The sequence below is a fragment of the Danio rerio genome, chromosome 10 (assembly GCF_052040795.2).
Source record: "Danio rerio strain M-AB ecotype USA chromosome 10, GRCz13ab, whole genome shotgun sequence".
Lineage (NCBI taxonomy): Eukaryota > Metazoa > Chordata > Actinopteri > Cypriniformes > Danionidae > Danio > Danio rerio.
In genome coordinates this window covers 46,839,989-46,857,500 of record NC_141030.1, presented here as the reverse complement: position 1 = coordinate 46,857,500, position 17,512 = coordinate 46,839,989, and the positions used below count along the sequence as shown (strand labels likewise).

Sequence of the window (17,512 nt, the reverse complement as noted above, 5' to 3'; positions counted from 1 at the left end):
TTCATATGTACTAATACATTTCCCAGGGATGGGTTGCGGCTGGAAGGGCATCCGCTGCGTAAAAAACATGCTGGATAAGTTGGCGGTTCATTCCGCTGTGGCAACCCCGGATTATTAAAGGGACTAAACCGACAATAATATGAATGAATGAATGAATGTACTAATAAAGACACAGTCACACTGCACTTTTTGCCCCATTCATGCAGATGCGACAGTGGCTGACCAGAAATGCAAGCTCATGCGACAGACAACTCTGACCTGCGAAATAGCATCACGTGATCGCGTGAAACCAAACGAAGATCAAAACATGACCTCTCTGGACAGAAATGTAAAATATGGACCAATCACTAATTTTTTTTATGTCTGATCATCTTGTTTATTGTTGCCGCTTTTCGCAGTGACGTGTGACAGAATTTGGCAAGCTCAAACTCTAATGTGACCACTGCATAAGGAAACACATCTATTCATTAAAGCTGCAAGCAGCGATGAAAGGGACCTCCCACACGGGCTCATCGTCGCCCGGTGGCCTCAGGAAGACAGAGAAGAGCAAACAGTATTATTTTAAGCCAAGATTTATAAAAAACCTGAGAAAATCACAGATTCACGGACATTGTTTTATTGTGAGTTATAAGTAATTTCCTGTAGCCAGCTGGTGGCGCTATAACTGTATCTGGATATAGGCAAGTAAACGTGTTCAGGTCAGGACTCTTATCAAACGTGTGAATTTTGAGGCAAATCGGATTATGCATGCCTGAGTTAAAACAGCTTCCTGTTTCGTGGCGAATGGTCAAAGTTTGCGAGGCCGCCGTGGACACGCCCTTCGACGAAAACTTTAGATCTTTGCATTTTAACATGGCTAAGGCCTTTAGATGACAAACCCAATTTTGGTGTTGATCGGATAAAATCCCTAAGAGGAGTTCGTTAAAATACAACGCCTGGAAATGGCAAAAACTATACTTTTTCGCCGCAGGAAGTTAAAAAAACAGATTTCCTGTCGGGTTTGAGACTTTACACCAGTAGACTTTTTTTTGTAGGTTTTGGCGTGTTTGAGGTGTGTGCCAATTTTTGTGCGTGCGCGTGATTCGTAGCTCGGTGGCCAGTCCGTCAAAAGTACATAGGTGGCGCAGTCGAGTCATTTTGCCACACCCACTTCTGAAATGCATAACAAACGTAAATTTTTCGCCACTTCTGGGGCATATGCAAAGTTTTGTGAGTTTTTGGGCATGATTAGACCCTCAAAACCGCGATTCATTCCGCGGAAGAATATTAATAAGAAATTGAGCAATTCCAATAGGGACTACACACCGTTTCAGTGCTCGGCCCCTAAAAATACAAAAGACATTGGGTGATGGAAAACACTTAGACACACACAATGTTGGAGCTGTACCGTGGCCTTTGGGGAGCCCACTTTTATATATAACCAGTAGGGCTGTGCAATTAATAGAAAATCTGATTTCAATTTCGATTTTGGCTTCTAACGATTATGAAAAACCATTAATCGAGATAAACGATTATTCCATCATTTACCGCCCCCTTTCCAGGTGTACACATTTGTTGCTCTGCAAAGCTCAGTTCCACGTGAAAATGACTAAAAGCATGTGTTGTAATGTAACTTAGCAGCGCGTAAGACTGCATGCTTCTGTGTGTCTGCGGCGTGCACACACAGAAGCATGCGGTCAGCATTCGGTCTCATTCGCACACTGAGATGAGCAGAGCGCACACATCTAAAGTCATTAACGTGAGCGCTTTAATGGTCAAATAGGTGTCAGAACACGTTGTTTAGTGATTATTCATAGTAACCCTCATTTGTGTAATAAACAAACGAGTTGAGGATCAAAGGACACGTGAAAGAGAAACCATTAAAGTGACAGTGCAATAGTTTTGCTGCAGTTTTCATCATTAATCAAACAACGAAAGGAGAAAATCCCTCACTGCTCTTGACTGAAGGACTGCTGGAGCTGAAGTTTATTTCTTACAGTGAAGATGCTTAAAGCAGAGTAATGAACAGATAGTGATCGCTCTTATGAGATAACTACTTACTAGGAGCATGTCTATGGTGCTGATTTGGATTAGTCAATTAACTTAATGCCTAGTTCAGACTGCGTGATTTTAGCCCCGATTTTGGCTCGCCGACAGGTTTTGAGAAATCGCCGACAAATGCCTGAAATCACAGGCAAATCGCTGCTCATGCACATGAGTGACAATCACACAGTATGAACTATTAAAGACACGATCTGAGAGAATCGCCGATGAGTCGCCGATGCCTGCGAGATATTTGGTGTGCTAAATGTCTGGAGCTGTCGGCGATTCAAATCATGCCGTGTGAATTGAGTTTTGACTGAAAATAACATCAGCGATCGCCTACAGCCAATGAGAGAGCATCTTTCACTTGTGTGTGCGTGTGTGTGTATACCTGCTGCAGGCCAGCAGGAGGCTGGGGGAGAAGTTAAAAACTTTTTCGGTTTATTTGGACCCACGAAATGGAGGAAAAACTAGTGGAGGTTTGACAGGACTCAGGAGCAACCGTGTCTGTTTGACGTTTCATACAGAAAGAAATTAGTTTATTATCAACTTAAGTTGAGAAGAAATGGCTAATTCCCTTTAAACCCAGGTGAGCAAACATGTACATGTTCTACCCCATTAAAGGCTTCTTTCTCATTATGTAGTTAATAACAAAAGATATACGACGTGTTTTTGGCTGTGAGACGTAGTTTGGACGAAGTTGTCGGCGATTCTTCCTATAGTAAAGTCATGCAATGTGAAAGCCCCTGTCCCCGATCCATCTTGCAGTGTAAACAAAGCAACGACGAAACGCTAGCCCAGATAGTCATGCAGTGTGAAAACATCTGTGACACGACTACTTTGAAAATCCTGCAGTCTGAACTCGGCATAAGTTGCATGTTTTTGGACTGTGGGAGGAATCCGGGGAACCCTGGGGAAACCCACGCGAGCACGGTGAGATCGTGTAAACTCCACACAGAAACGTCAGCTGGCTTTGTTATTGACCAGAACCAAAGACGTTCTTGCTGTGAGGCAACAGTGCTAACCACTGGGCCACCGTGCCACCCATCTAGAAAAGGAGGAGGAGTAGGGGTGGATGGGGGGATTCTTCAAAACAAAGATGCCTGTTGTATTAACCTAGGGCTCTTATAGTGGCTTAGGAATTGTCTGATTGCTGAATAATCAATTGGATAATGCAGGACAGCTGCAAGCAATCCTAAACACGTGATCCTCTCCAAATTAGTTTATAAATAAATTCCAGTTAAATAATTTATGCAGATGTGATCCACTATAAAACCACCCCAAACATTCTGAAATAGTACATTTTTCACAAACAGAGATATTCAGTGCATTTAATGAGATATATGTATGGTATATCACTCAAAAACTCAATAGTGCAATGTTAATTTTTCCAGTATCACGCAGCCCTAGTAGAACCGGAATCTTCTATATTGAAATCCGCGCTGGTGATGGAGATGTTTGAGTTTAATCATCATGCTGTGATTCATAGCAACACTTTCCAGCTGAGACTAATATTTCCCTGCAGTGATATTAACAGTGTCTCGGCTTGATGTTGAACGCTGCTCTGTTTCAGTGTGTCAGGAGTGAGCTGTTTCTGATCTGCTTTGTTTCTCTGTGCTTCAGGCGTTAGCTGGAGTTCCGGGAAACCAGCCGCTGATCGACCCGTCACGACAGCAGGGTCTGTGTGAAAACAAATGACTTAGGAATTAGCAGCAGAATTATATTTATACAGTGGGTGCGGAAAGTATTCAGCCCCCCTAAATGTTTCACTCTTTGTTATATTGCAGCCATTTGCTAAAATCATTTAACCACTTAAACTCTGCGGACCTGGTACTGGGTCCGTGACGTCATAGACTTTCGCTTTCAGATTTAAAGTGCTAGCATTGCACCAGACCCCCGTAAGTGGTGTCGTTTGAAAGTGTAGAATCTATATTTTATGCACATATGCATCACTTTGGTTTTTATTCTACTGTATAAAAGTTATTTACACTTAAATACACAGTATTTTGAATACCCAAGCTAGGTATTTTACATTGGTTCATTTTTATATTTTTTTATATGACACATGTACAAGTTATAGCTCAAATGAAAGCTCTTGCCGGTGCTCATACAGTTCTAGCATTCTTTTATTGAATTATATTCATATGCCAAACAGTTGTTGAATGAATTGTGGTGTTTTCATGGCGCAGAAGTGAAAACAATACATTTATGATCACTAAGCAGCCCCAGATAGCACAGAGAGCTGTCATCTCTTACCTTATGCTGTGTGCTTCAGGGCCATTCTCCTCTGTTTTTTGAGGTGATGTGCATAAGTAATCCTTTTATATGTCTGATGTGGTCCAAACACAGTGAATTATGTTTGATCAAACAAAAGAATAGTGAATTATGAAAACAATGGTCGGTCCCTGTGGCTTGTACAGCACCTCTCATCAGTTGGAATACAATAACTTTTGCACAGATTATGGTGGAGACATTTTTCTGTTTTCCTATGATTACAGACATGTGCAGGAACCACCAACATTAATTACAGCACGCTAGACCACACAGAACCTAAAAGCTACACTTTCAAATACGAGTTTATAAAAAAAATACAAAAAGCACCTCTTTTTTTAGGTGTTTATTATAACACAGACAACATATACAGTTCTTTTAAACACTTTCATTAGTTTTTTTTTTGAAAATTCAAAGGTTTTTTTTCAATTCAATTCAATTCAGCTTTATTTGTATAGCGCTTTTACAATGTAGATTGTGTCAAAGCAGCTTCACATAAATGGTCACAGTAACTGGAACAGTGTGGTTCAGGTTTTAGTGTTTAAGTTCAGTTCAGTTCAGTTTAGCTCAGTTCAGTGTGATTTAATCATTACTGAGAGTTCAAACACTGAAGAGCAAATTCATCGATGCGTAGCTCTACCAATCCTGAACCATGCGAGGCAGTGGCGACAGCGGAGAGGGAAAAAAAACTTCAACTGATGAGAGTGAAGAAAAAAAACCTTGAGAGAACCAGACTCAGTTGGGCACGACCATTTTATTTTCTCCGCTGGCCAAAAGTCTTGTGCAGAGCTTCAGTCACCGCGGTGGAGGCTGTAAGATGGCCTCAGCGAAGACTCGTCTGTCCCTGGAGCGTCGCTGGAATCAGACTCATGTTCTCCACTCCCCACGACCATCAGCGCAGCAGCAGCTCAGGATATGGATATGTTTTCTTTAAAATGATACCAAATTTTTGCATTTACACCTCTTTATGTGGATTTGGGAAGCTTTTAAATTTGGTTAGGCAAAATCCAGGCGGAAATCCCCAAATAGCAGCAGAGTTTAAGTGGTTAAGTTCATTTTTTTCTTCATTAATGTCCACACTGACAGCAGCCCTTACTGACAAAAAAACACAGCAAAAAACTTTACTTTTTTTCCCACGGCTGTTGCAATTTCTAGCCAAGAATTATCGGTCATATCATTATCCCTATGATCAGACATGGATGAATCATGAAGATGTCTGTACAGTCGAACCTGTTTCAGACAAAATCTCTTTAAAGTGATTCATATTCAACTCAACTGAAACGTATTTTGTGCGCTCTGCCAGACAAAATCATGTTGCACACACCCAAAGCGAACCTATGCAAACACCACGATGACACCACATTCGCACTAGCAAACATGTCGAGTATAAACCAGGCTTAAGAAGGGTTCTGATCATCCCAAACGTCTTCCATTTCAGGATTATGGAGGCCACTGTGCTCTTAGCAACCTGAACTACAGCAGAAATGTTTCTGTAAGCTTGGTCAGATCTGTGCCTTGCCACAATTCTGTCTCTGAGCTCTTCAGGCAGTTCCTTTGACCTCATGATTCTCATCTACTCTGACATGCATTGTGAGCTGTAAGCTCTTATATAGACAGGTGTGTGTCTTTCCTAATCAAGTTTAGTCAGTGTAATCAAACACAGCTGGACTTAAATGAAGCAGACCCATCTTAAGGATGATCAGAAGAAATGGAGAAAAAGCACCTGAGTTAAAAATGAGTGTCACAGCAAACGCTCTGAACATTTAGGACCATGTGATATTTCAGTGTTTCTTCTTTAATAAATCTACAAACATGTCAACGATGCTGTGTTGACATTAATGAGGGAAAAAATGAACTTAAATGATTTTAGCAAATAGCTGCAATATAACAAAGAGTGGAACATTTTAAGGGGATCTGAATACTTTCCGCACCCACTGTATAAACAATTGTAACTTATTTAAAGATTCAACTTTTTATAATATCCTTAAGTGTTTTATTCCTCTTGCTAATTTATTCTCGCTCTGATTTGTTTATTGGTAGGTCATCCAAATATGGCCGGGGCTATGCAGAGAATGACTCCGCCCAGAGGGATGGTTCCTCTGGGGCCGCAGGTATGACATTACAGCTGTAGGTTTGAGTCACTCGTCTAAAGACACTGCAGTTAATTTGTTTTATTGTTATTATAGTATGGAGGAGGCATGAGGCCCCCACTCAACGCCCTCGGTGGACCCCCAATGAACATGTACGTACTACAGTTACCCTAACACAATTAACTCTTACAGTTAAGTTAAGGTAGGTTAGCTTAGGTTAGTTTAGGTTAGGTAAGGTTAAGTTAAATTAAGTTAGGTTAGGTTAGGTTAGGTTAATTCAGGTTAAGTTAAGTTAAGTTAAGTTAAGTTAAGTTAAGTTAGGTTAGGTTAGGTTAGGTTAGGTTAAGTTAGGTTAGGTTAATTCAGGTCAAGTTAAGTTAAGTTAAGTTAAGTTAAGTTAAGTTAAGTTAAGTTAAGTTAAGTTAAGTTAGTTAAGTTAAGTTAAGTTAAGTTAAGTTAAGTTAAGTTAAGTTAAGTTAAGTTAAGTTAAGTTAGGGTAGGGCAGGGTAGGGTAGGGTAGGTTAAGTTAGGTTAGGTTAGGTTAGGTTAGGTTAATTCAGGTCAAGTTAAGTTAGGTTAAGTTAAGTTAGGTTAGGTTAGGTTAGGTTAATTCAGATCAAGTTAAGTTAAGTTAGGTTAGGTTTGGTTTGGTTAAGTCAGGTCAAGTTAAGTTAAGTCAGGTCAAGTTAAGTCAAGTCAAGTCAAATTATGTGGTTAGGTTAGTATAAGTTATATTAAGTCAAGTCAGGTTAGATTAAGTCAAGTCAAGTCAGGTCAGTTCAGGTCAGGTCAGGTCAGGTCAGTTCAGGTCAGGTCAGGTCAGGTCAGGTCAGGTCAGGTCAAGTTAAATTACAATAGGTTCATTCATTTCTGTGTGGAGTTTGCATGTTCTCCCTGTGTTGGCGTGGGTTTCCAAACACATGCGCTATAGCGGAATTGGTTGAATTAAATTGGCCGTAGTGTATGAGTGTGTGTGTGAATGAGTGTATGGGTGTTTTCCAGTAATGGATTGCAGCTGGAAGGTCATCTGCTGTGTAAAACACCTGCTGGATAAGTTGGCAAAAAGAATGAATTAATGAAATTAAACATACAAAGACTAAATAGAAGTGTGTTCACAAAATTAAAGCTAAACTAAAACATCCAAAACAAAAACATTAAAAACAAACTAAAACTAAACTGAAATGTACAGCCAATCTAAAAATATTAAATATATAAATATAAATAAATAAATAAAAGCTCATTTAAAAATGTGAAACTGTAATAGCCTTGGTGTTTGTATCTTCCTAATAGCAAAGAGCATTTCTGATTACTGCATATGTTAATCAGTGTGTTTAGTAAATGAAGATGTGTGTGTGTGTGTGTCTCTGTGTTTCAGGGGTCCTGGAGGAAGACCGTGGCCCAATCCACCAAACTCCAACTCGGTGAGTGATGCGTGTGTGTGTGTGTGTGTATGTGTTAATGTCAGCAGTACAGCTGTGGGAGATGTTTGCATCTGCTTTGTTGACCTGCTCTGTGTTTTCTGTCTGATTGAATCCACATTACTTTTCAGATCCCGTATTCATCGGCGTCTCCTGGCAGTTACGTGGTAAGAGCTTCGTACATACACACACACACACACACACACACACACACACACAGCTTATAATCGTGCAGTCTTGTTTGTTGCTGGTTTTCTCTGTTGGGAAGAGGTAAAATGTGTCGTTTTTACTCTTGATCATCAGTTGGCAGCATTAACCCTTTAGATAGGCCTGTGCTGAAGAGACTTTTATATGGAGTTCAGTGGAGTAAAACAGCAGATTATAGTGTCTGTGCAGAAATACACTTGACTGTGTTTACTATATTCTGAGAGCTGAGCTGCTTTTCTGTATTTTCTCAAACATATCAAGATAAGTGTGCACAGGTCTCTCTTATACACTCACACTCCTTACAACAGAGAAAACCAGCAACAATCAAGAACACATGATCATATGCTGTTATGGCTTTACAGTCAATAAATGATTATAATGGAAGTCATTGGGGCAAAAACAGCCACCAGTATATTAAAAGGGTAGTCAATTTGCCCAGAGTGTATTATTATGAGGTTTTGAACATTTTCAGAGCATTCATTTTCCAAATTATGTGTCTAAATAAGATTTGTCACCAAAATCATCCAATTTGCTGAAACACAGAGGAAGTTGAGGTTAAATTAATACTCAAAATCAGCCCAAAGTAGATGAGACGACCCAACAGCACACAAGGGATAAAAATAAGTCTCATGACTTTACTGTAAGGCAAACAGTCAGAGTCAGTCAGTAAAAGTAATTTGCAGAAGCCGTAACTGACAGGAGACACTGAGCTTTACTGAAGACAGAGGACAGAAGAAGAGCTGATTCAGCAGAGAGAGAGAGAGAGAGAGAGAGAGAGAGAGATCATTAGATTCAGGAGGAGCAGATTTGAAAAGAGCGGCTGAGGACAGCAGAACACAGACAGACAGAAACGCACACACACACACACACACACACACACACAGATAGAGACACTCACATACAAACATATATAGACAGACACACACACAGATAGATACACACACATGCACATATCATACAAATACACTATGATGTCTTATATATATATATATATATACACAATACCTGACAAAGTCTTGTCTTGATCTCAGTTGTAAGAGCAAAAAATAATAACTGGACTTTTAGTTGATCATTTGGAAAAGTGTCAGAAGGTGGATTTCTCTGCTGAATCATCTGCAAACACTGCAGAAGACCTACTGGAACCCACATGGAACCAAGATTCTCATAGAAATCAGTCAAGTTTGGTGAAGGAAAAGTCATGGTTTGGGGTTGTATTCAGTATGGGGGCGTGCGAGAGATCTGCAACATCAACAGCCTGAGGTATCAAGACATTTGTGCTGCTCATTACATTACAAACCACAGGAGAGGGACAATTCTCCAGCAGGATAGCGCTCCTCATACTTCAGCCTCCACATCAAAGATCCTGAAAGCAAAGAAGGTCAAAGTGCTCCAGGATTGGCCAGCCCAGTTACCAGGCATGAACATTATTGAGCATGTCTGGGGTAAGATGAAGGAGGAGGCATTGATGATGAATCTAAAGACTCTTGATGAGCTCTGGGAGTCCTGCAGGAACGCTTTCTTCTTCATTCCAGATGACTTCATTAATCAGTGATTTGAGTCATGTCAGAGATGTATGGATGCAGTCCTCCAAGCTCATGATGGAGTCAGACACAATATTCATTCTGTCTCCACTGCAGCACGACTTTCAGGACTTTTATTTCTGTTCAGTGATGAGACTTTAGTCTGAGCAGAGTCAGACCTTACTGTCCTAGTCAAATCATTAACAATCAAGGCATGATCAGGTTTTATTGTGCTCAAATAAGCATAATCTAGAGCAGTGGTTCTCAAAGTGGGGGTCGGGACCCCTCGAGGGGTCGTGGGACAATGAAGGGGGGGTCGCCTGGTGATTTCCAAAAATCTATTTATTTTTATTAAACCATAAGAATTACCATATTTTATCCATAACCTACTGAAAAGAAAAAATAATGGTTTATAGTTACTATATACTACTATATATAGTTACTATAGTAGCTTATAGTTACTAGTTCTATTGGATTGCGATCGCTGGATAGTTACATTATATTAAAGACACAGCAATAGCTTCAGATGCAGCAGATTGATCACCAGGTTAAGTTTTCTGGTCCATTTACAGCCCTAACATACATAAAAAAATCTACGAAGAATAAACTTTGGCGATTGGTGTGTGTGTGCATCATTGCATGCAAAGTTGCTGTATTTATAACCACCTCAGAGGATATTGGGGGTCGCGAGCCACTGGCATTGTTATTTTGGGGGTCGAGAGCTGAAAAGTTTGAGAACCCCTGATCTAGAGGCCTTGCCTATATATATATATATATATATATATATATATATATATATATATATATATATATATATTAGGGGTGTCAAAATTAATTGTTTCTTAGGTGCACCGTGATGCAGACGCGGACAATTCGGTATCGATTCAGTAATAATCATAACCGGTTATTATGTACTGACGTCATTTGTCTCCTATGCGCTCTGTCGTGAGGGAGGTGAGCGCCGGTATTTACATGCCGAATCGATGGCATGATAATCGTAACCGAACCGAACCGTGAGACCAGTATAGGTTCACACCTCTAATATATATATATCATCTAAATCATTAAAATCATTCTGTGTTCACTGTTTTAAGGGTCCGCCGGGAGGAGGAGGGCCGCCAGGGACACCCATCATGCCCAGCCCTGCAGGTACAACAGCCATAATGAAGCTTAATTACAGATAGAAATACTTATATATATATATATATATAACTGAAAAAAAAGATGATGAATATGACAGCACGGTGGCGCAGTGGGTAGCACAATCGCCTCACAACAAGATGATCGCTGGTTCGAGCCTCGGCTGCGTCAGTTATCATTTCTGTGTGGAGTTTGCATGTTCTCCCGTGTTGGCGTGGGTTTCCTCCTGGTGCTCCGGTTTCCCCCACAGTCCAAAGACATGTAATACAGGTGAATTGGGTAGATTAAATTGTGTGTGAATGAGAGTGTATGGATTTTTCCCAGTGATGGGTTGCAGCTGGAAGGGCATCTGCTGCGTAAAACATATGCTGGATACCCAAATTAATAAAGGGACTAAGCCGAAAAGATGAATGAATGAATGATTATGAACATTAAAGAAATTTTTATACTTAATTTATTACATTAATTGTATTCATGTGGATGTAATCTTTTATTCATGTAATGTTTAATAATACATTTTATTTTTTGTTTAATGTATTATTTGATGTATTTTAGATATTGGATTGTTAGATTTACTATTCATTTTATCTAACATTTAGTTGTTTTAATATCATCTAGATAGTTTTCACATTTTTTATACCAAGGTCAATACTATTTGGCTCCTTAAGATTTCTTTTTCCAATTTCCGATCAAACCATTGTTATCTAATAACTATGATTAATACATTAACCTAGTTAAGCCTTTAAATTACACGTTAAGCTGATTACTAGTTTTTTGCAGATTAACTACTAAAATATTACATACTGTCATCATGAACAGACAAATGAAATGATCTATTTGAAATTAGTAATTAAAACTATTGTTTAAAAATGTGTTGAATTTTTTTGGAATCTGTTTAGCAACACTTAACTAATTAAAATTTGACGGCTAATAATTTTTACTTCAGCTGTTCATTAATTTAATTTATTGTTCAGTAATATAGCGATACATTTAAAAGCATGCCTTCAGTGAGCAGGGGTCCGTTCTTCGTACGTGGATTACTCAGTTAGCTGGATTTGGTTATTGACGATTTGACACGATCCAGAATCGTTTCGTTCTTCAAAACTGATTCAAGAGTTGTTGTCATAGCAACAGTTCTGCTAGCTCAAACCTGATCGAGAGCAGGTTCAATTCATATAAACAGGATTAGATCGGGTCAGTTCAAGCAAAGATAATACAGAAAGAATGTACCGAATTCTGATATTTTCTTACAGAAGTTACATACACTTAGGAAAATAGTAAATATTTTATATATATATATATATATATATATATATATATATATATATATATATTAGGGTTGGGCATCTAAGCTATAATGCCGATCCGATACGCATCTCGATACAAAGAATACGATCCGATATATTAGCGATACATTTGTGACATATTGCGATGCAACACGATACGATTCACACCCATATCACGATACAATGCGATATTTCAGCACTAACTAGTTAGATCAAGTTTATGAGATGATGTGAAAGAGGATGCTGTGCCATTGAATGAGTTTGATTATTTATTAACCAAGCAAAACCAAGACTTTTTTTACAAACTGGCTTTTCTCTCAAAGCCAGAGTGTCAGTTTACAGTAGAGGGCCATTTTAGAACATATAGCACATATTATTTAAGTATTTTCAAGATAAACAGAATGTATAAGTGCAATATATATTTAAAAAATATATATATATTTGCACTCTTTCAACATAAATAAAATTAGCATTGCACAACAAGAATTGTGATTTAACTTTTCAACTATGAAAACAAGTTTTACAAAGATATATTTTGCCACTGATTATTCAAAACTTAAGGTGAACTAGCAGTGTTATGCTGCGTTGAAACATCACTGTCACTGTAAACAACAGGCTAATAAAAATATAACAAACCAGCAATCTTCTTGCTTTGAGGTGGTCAAACTACCCACTGTGCCACTGTGACACCCAATTATTTTTATCATTATTATTATTTATATTATTATTATTATAATTAAATAAAAATTAACAGGAGGAGGTGTTTAAAACCTTCGTTCTCCGTGACACTAGGTTGAATATCTTTGCAGATGAACAATGCAATAGCATTCGTTATTGGCGTAGAGCGAGCAGAACTGTTGCGCATGGAAAAAAAAAACTTGCAATGCTTTTCTCACCACTTTTGGAGCTGGTTGAAGCAGTGCGAAAGCCGGGGATGCAGAAACACTGGAAGATGCTTTCACAACAACTCCGTGGCGCCGCTTCAAGTGAGATATCAGATTAGTCGTACTGCCCGCGTATTTTACAGATGCGCGGCACATTTTGCAAATTGCATCTGTCCTGTCAAGTCGTCCATCCTTAAATCCATAATGTTGCTTGCCATACTTTAGATTTAAAACTCAGTGAGGAATAAAATGTTTGTTTTGCTTCTCGCGCTTTCTGAGGGCGCTCCACTAGCTTCATCCGCACACCTGATACACTGAGTTGTAGTGTGTGCACATCCGCAAATCCGTTGCTAAGGCTTACTTTATGTAGGTCGATTAAATTATGCGCCAAAAACAGGTTGACAACACTTGTTAATAAATAAAAAATACATTCTATATTAAAAATATAAGCTGTATCTCGGAAAAATCGATGCATCTCGCAAAAACCGATGCATCTCGATTTGCTTCCAAAATTTCATTCATCCTCTGCTGCTGAACCGATGCACTCGCATCGTGAACGCGCATAATACATATCGGTTAATCTTCCCATCCCTAATATATATATATATATATATATATATATATATATATATATATATATATATATATATATATATATATATATATATATATATATATATATATATATATAAAGTTATAGTTATTAATAAAATAAATAAAGTTATAAATGTATAAATAAACTAATGCAATCTGCACCCCCGAAATGAAAGTACAAAGACTGCCACCTGGTGGTGCAACTATTATGAACTTTTTAGATCGCTTTAGTACAATTTGTGTATAATAGACATGCACAATATGTGATTTTTTAAAAGCAATAATACATTTATGCAGTCATAAACATGTTTTGACAGTTAATATGACGGTGATTTGATGCTTCATAAAAGTTGCAGACACCTTTAACAATATCAAAATGCTTTTGTAAACATCCAGTTATTCTTTACACCGATTAAAAAACGGCTACTATAATACTACTATAATAAGGAAAATCCGCTCTAACTGTAAAACTAAATAAATTGCTCTTGACACAAAGGGCCAAGCATGCAGACCACAACAATGTGTACAGTTATTGCGTGTCATATTTAACAAACCATTTACTGCTAATTTGATGTAATTTTGTCACATGGATAGTTGAATATTAATCAGATGATGTCATTACGCTGCTGTGCTGTCAGCCAATCGTTGCATTGCTGATCATGATTTCGAGGATCGATAGATCTGTCCTTCACAACACACGCAGCGATCTCAGATCAGTTCATCCAGACAGTTTCATCTGATTTGCAATCTTTTTTGAAGAACCAAATTAGCGAGAGATTAGTTATCGAGATTAAAAGATCCAGCATCTGCAAAATCATCTTAGATCATTTAAGCGAGGTACGAAGAACGGACCCCTGATCTTTAAAATCTTCAATCATTTGAGTGAAGCATAAACTGAAATATCATTGATTATTATGTATATTTGTCTCCACAGACTCAACAAACTCTGGAGAAAACATGTACACCATGATCAACGCAGTGCCGCCCGGAGCAAACCGGCAAAATGTATGATAACAGGAGGAGATTCAGACGTTTAAAGCTTATACTGGCCGAGAGAGCTTGTGGGAACACATGCAATTACAAAAAACACCAGCGAATTAAGAATGTTGCAAATACTCACAATGCAAACAAATCAGGAATACGTGCTACATTTTCCCACGACACATGCAAATAGGACGCAATGGAAATGTTTCAGGGGGACCCAAAAATGTGCCAGACCGGCTGGGATTTGTTTATTGTGCCATGACTATTGTTCAGTGGAGTTGTACTAGAGGTGATCTTTTAAAGGTTGTTCATTTTAGCTTCCTGATTACACCATTTCTTTGATTTTTGTATTATATTAGCCTATAACCATAATCTAAATAGCCGGGTCCATCATATTTTTAGGTCCCCCTGAAACATTTCCATTGTGTACCATGCTATTTGCATGTGTTGTGAGAAAATGCAGCACGTTTTCTTTATTTGTTTGCGTTGTGCAAATTTTTCAAACCAATGAAAATCTTTTCTTAATTTGCTGGTGCTTTTTATAATTGCATGCGTTTTCTTAAATTGCAGCACGTTAAGCTTTTTCAACCACAGTACTTAAGGCCTGTTCACGCCAAGCATGAAAACAATAACAATAGAGTTGTAAAAATTGTTCATGGTGTTTAAGAATACCATAGTTCACTGGACAACTACAACGATAAAGATGCAGAGGAACGATATCATTGCGATCATTTTCTGAACGATTTTTCCCAGCCGATGAACGATAAAACACAGACAGCCAATCAGAATCCAGTGAAAATTAAAGCTCATTTTTTAAGATGCAGACGACACTGTGGAGAAGCACACACTGATGATGATAAGTCCTCTTTTAAAGATTATTTAAAGATCATGACTATCATGGAAACAGTTGGTTTTACCATGGGAAATAACAACACAATCTCACGACAATGCATAACATTTTGGTTTAGTGGCTAGTTTGTATGAACTCGTAGAATCTCATTCGTAAAAGTTAGTACAATTTGCTTATTCCCCAATGATGGTTGGGTTTAGGGGCAAGGTTGGGTGCTACGCCTCCTTTTTAAAATCATACATTTTTGTACAACTGAACTCATACAAATTAGCCACTAAACTGACAAAACGTAAAATACTTACGTTTCCTCAAGAGATCAGGCTGGAAATAATGATAAAAAATTTATACACGGAAGGTCAAAATCCAGTGCTAGTTTGAGTGTGTTTGTCTTGTAAATGCTGCAGAATTGACTAGTATTGTTTGATTAGATTGATTACTTGAGCTGGATTCACTGGTCAGATGCGCTGTGCACACCTGCTGGTTATAATGCTCAATCAAAAGTAGAATCTACAAATAAACAGATCATTATCATTCACTGTTAATGATTTTTGTAAATGACGCGTTATCGCGCTTGGTGTGAACAGGCCTTTATTTCGTTTTGTTTATCTGAAGCCCTGTAGAAGATGTAATATTTGGCGATGGTGTGTGTGTTTTGTTAGTTTCCTCTGGGTGCGGGTGGCGAGGGGCCGTTGGGGGGTCTGGCAGGACTGGAGCCGCATCATATGAACGGATCATTAGGTAAAAGCACTCCACAAACTCCTGAAGCATCAAAGAGTCATAATTGCAGCTTTCACGCTTTTATTTTTGTCATAATTTGCCTTGTGTTCTTACTCCCCCTTGTGGACACTTGCGCATATTTTTTTTCAATATTCTTTTTTGTGATTTCAGTAAAATTAAAGGCCACTTATTATGTCCCTTTTTACAAGATGTCAAATAAGTCAGATGTCCCCAGAGTGTGTTTGTGAAGTTTCAGCTCAAAATGCCACACAAATAATGTTCTTTAATCCTCAGAAACTGAAGCTTTGATCTTAATCATAGAGTTTTGGCGACTGTCGCTTTAAATTCAAATGAGATTGTGCTCTTTTCAAAAGAGGGCGGGGCTACAAATGCCTGTGTGTCAGCATAGTGGCAGATTAAAAAACTAAACTAACGTCCTATGCCAATGAGAGGCAGTGGGCGGGGCTTTCACTCTGCCATGACAAATGAAAATGTTTTCATTTTCTGTTAGTTTTATAACATGATTTAACTACAGAAGACTTCAACTTTACATAGGAAAATTATCAAAAATCTATTTGGATTTTTTTAACAAAATGCTAATGGTCTAATCCGATTCCATTCATTATGCTAAGCTAAGCTAAAAGTGACCCTGCCGGAATGGATTCAAAAATAGTTCAAGTCAACTGATAACACTAGAAGACTTGTAAAATGAGTGTTTTTAAAAAGTTGAAGTGTTCCTTTCCGAATTATTTATTTAAACATTTGTTAAATGTTTTATGTTGTGATTGTTTTGTTATAATTGATCATGCACTTCAAAAATAGCAAGTTTTTGCCATTCTGCAATCTGACATGCATTTTCTCATTTGTGTAGGCTCAGCTGATATGGACAGTATGCCCAAAGTAAGAGGGGATTTCAATATCATTGTAGGATAAGTTTAGCTGAAGTCGACCCATGAATGACACATGTCTGTCTGTCACATGTCACATGTCTACAGAATTCTCCTGGTAACCTGAGCATGAGCAACCAGCCCGGGACGCCTCGAGACGATGGGGAAATGGCCGGAAATTTCCTCAACCCTTTCCAGAACGAGAGCGTATGTCATTTATTTACTCTTTATGTATAAAACTTCATGTTAAAACTCGTCACGTTAAAAAGGTCTAATCAAAAATTGATTCTTATAGTAAAGAACTGCATTAATTGCACCGTGAAAACATACTTAATGTGTATTCTTAATTTAAAATAGTATAAATATTAAACATATTTTAAATTTCTTATATGTACATTTTAATTTATTTTACACTTTAGAGTTTTCAGAGTTTTTAAAAAGTAATCGTTGTATGGTTTGTACAGACTATATTCTCTCTTTGATTTGTACATACTGTGATTGTTTAGTTGTTATTGCAATATATATATATATATATATATATATATATATATATATATATATATATATATCATTGACCACGCTATGTGATCTATCATGAGCTCGACGTGTTCACTTTCGGAGTCGGCAGCTCCGTTTTCTCCA

The 17,512-nt window shown here is 38.0% G+C and overlaps 1 protein-coding gene across 2 annotated transcripts in view; it reads left to right on the top strand.

The window, feature by feature from the left end:
* Positions 1–17,512, top strand: part of ssbp2b (single stranded DNA binding protein 2b) — a 102,224-nt gene that overhangs the window by 79,850 nt on the left and 4,862 nt on the right. For both annotated transcript variants that reach the window (XM_087271470.1, XM_087271471.1), the window contains exons 7-16: positions 3,646–3,700; positions 6,334–6,404; positions 6,480–6,535; positions 7,759–7,804; positions 7,933–7,968; positions 10,623–10,677; positions 14,367–14,437; positions 15,926–16,004; positions 16,855–16,883; positions 16,979–17,077. In XM_087271470.1, the coding sequence (XP_087127596.1) occupies positions 3,646–3,700; positions 6,334–6,404; positions 6,480–6,535; positions 7,759–7,804; positions 7,933–7,968; positions 10,623–10,677; positions 14,367–14,437; positions 15,926–16,004; positions 16,855–16,883; positions 16,979–17,077 (597 nt within the window). The remainder of the gene's footprint in view (positions 1–3,645; positions 3,701–6,333; positions 6,405–6,479; positions 6,536–7,758; positions 7,805–7,932; positions 7,969–10,622; positions 10,678–14,366; positions 14,438–15,925; positions 16,005–16,854; positions 16,884–16,978; positions 17,078–17,512) is intronic.